We start from the raw sequence: 1,119 nt of genomic DNA on the forward strand, positions 1-1,119 counted from the left end.
TGAAATGTTTAGACAGGCCACAGTTATAGAGGGTGTCTGAGATGTTCAGTTCAGCCATAGACTATGAGAGAGCAAGACATTTTATTGCAGTTTATATTTAACATTGTTTATGAAATTGCTGTATCTCAGGGTGGTTTGATTAAAATCTTTATCTTCACATTTGGGTGAAGTTGTGATTTGTGGTGTTGAGAAGCAGATGGTGGGTATGCTGTACCTACACATCCCTCTGCCCCATGGCACTGCTTCCTCCCTTTCCTGGGTCCTAAGTCTGTTGCCTTAATGCATGATGTCTGTTTATTACTACAGGTAATTTCTTAGCATGTCTATTTGCTGATGAAATTATTTCTACTTTCACATTATATGCACCTATCTGGTTGGATTGAACAAATATAATAATCTGCCTTCTTTATCTTCATGATCTTTATAATTGGTTAAGAAAAGGTGATACTCTCCGCAGCGGCGGCCATTACACAGCAGCAGCCATGGCTCTGTGCTACCCCATGGCCGTGGGCCTCAACAAGGGCCACAAGGTGACAAAGAACGTGAGCAAACAGAGACACAGCCGCCGCCGCGGCCGCCTCACCAAGCACACCAAGTTCGTGCGGGACATGATTCGGGAGGTGTGTGGCTTTGCCCCCTATGAGCGGCGCGCCATGGAGTTGCTCAAGGTCTCCAAATACAAGCGGGCCCTCAAGTTCATCAAGAAAAGGGTGGGGACACACATCTGCGCCAAGAGGAAGAGAGAGGAGTTGAGCAATGTCCTGGCTGCCATGAGGAAGGCAGCTGCCAGGAAAGACTAACAACCCTCCCACCTCCCAATATGCACAAATAAAATCTTTGCAGAAAAAAAAAAAGAAAAGAAAAGTTGATAAATCCAAAATCACAGGAGAAAGCATGAGGAGAAAGTTCATTGGCTTACAAAGTATAAGAATTCTTGAAGTCAAAAACAATTGAGGAAAATTTGAAAAAGAAATGACTACCAAAAATGTCAGAAAGAGATCATTGCTGCAAAAATTCAGAATTTGTGGCAAGAATGGGCCACACCTGCATGTGCTTGCAATTACCAAGAGCGGGGAGGGCTCCTTGATGAGCACTGGAATACTCATTGATTGCAGAAGT

The 1,119-nt window shown here is 44.1% G+C and overlaps 1 protein-coding gene across 1 annotated transcript; it reads left to right on the forward strand.

Moving 5' to 3' along the window:
- The first annotated feature begins 469 nt into the window (after nucleotides 1–469).
- Nucleotides 470–847, forward strand: LOC119254740 (60S ribosomal protein L36-like). The gene has a single exon (XM_037521826.2). It carries the CDS (start codon nucleotides 483–485, stop codon nucleotides 798–800), a length of 318 nt encoding a protein of 105 aa, XP_037377723.1. The 5' UTR covers nucleotides 470–482; the 3' UTR covers nucleotides 801–847.
- The last annotated feature ends 272 nt before the right edge of the window (nucleotides 848–1,119 follow it).

This window comes from Talpa occidentalis, unplaced genomic scaffold (assembly GCF_014898055.3).
Source record: "Talpa occidentalis isolate TD23 unplaced genomic scaffold, MPIMG_talOcc4v2.1 talOcc4.3, whole genome shotgun sequence".
Taxonomy (NCBI): domain Eukaryota; kingdom Metazoa; phylum Chordata; class Mammalia; order Eulipotyphla; family Talpidae; genus Talpa; species Talpa occidentalis.

Excerpts from the sequence above, each read along its gene's own strand:
- LOC119254740 (XM_037521826.2), top strand. The coding sequence starts at position 483 with ATGGCTCTGTGCTACCCCATGGCCGTGGGCCTCAACAAGGGCCACAAG.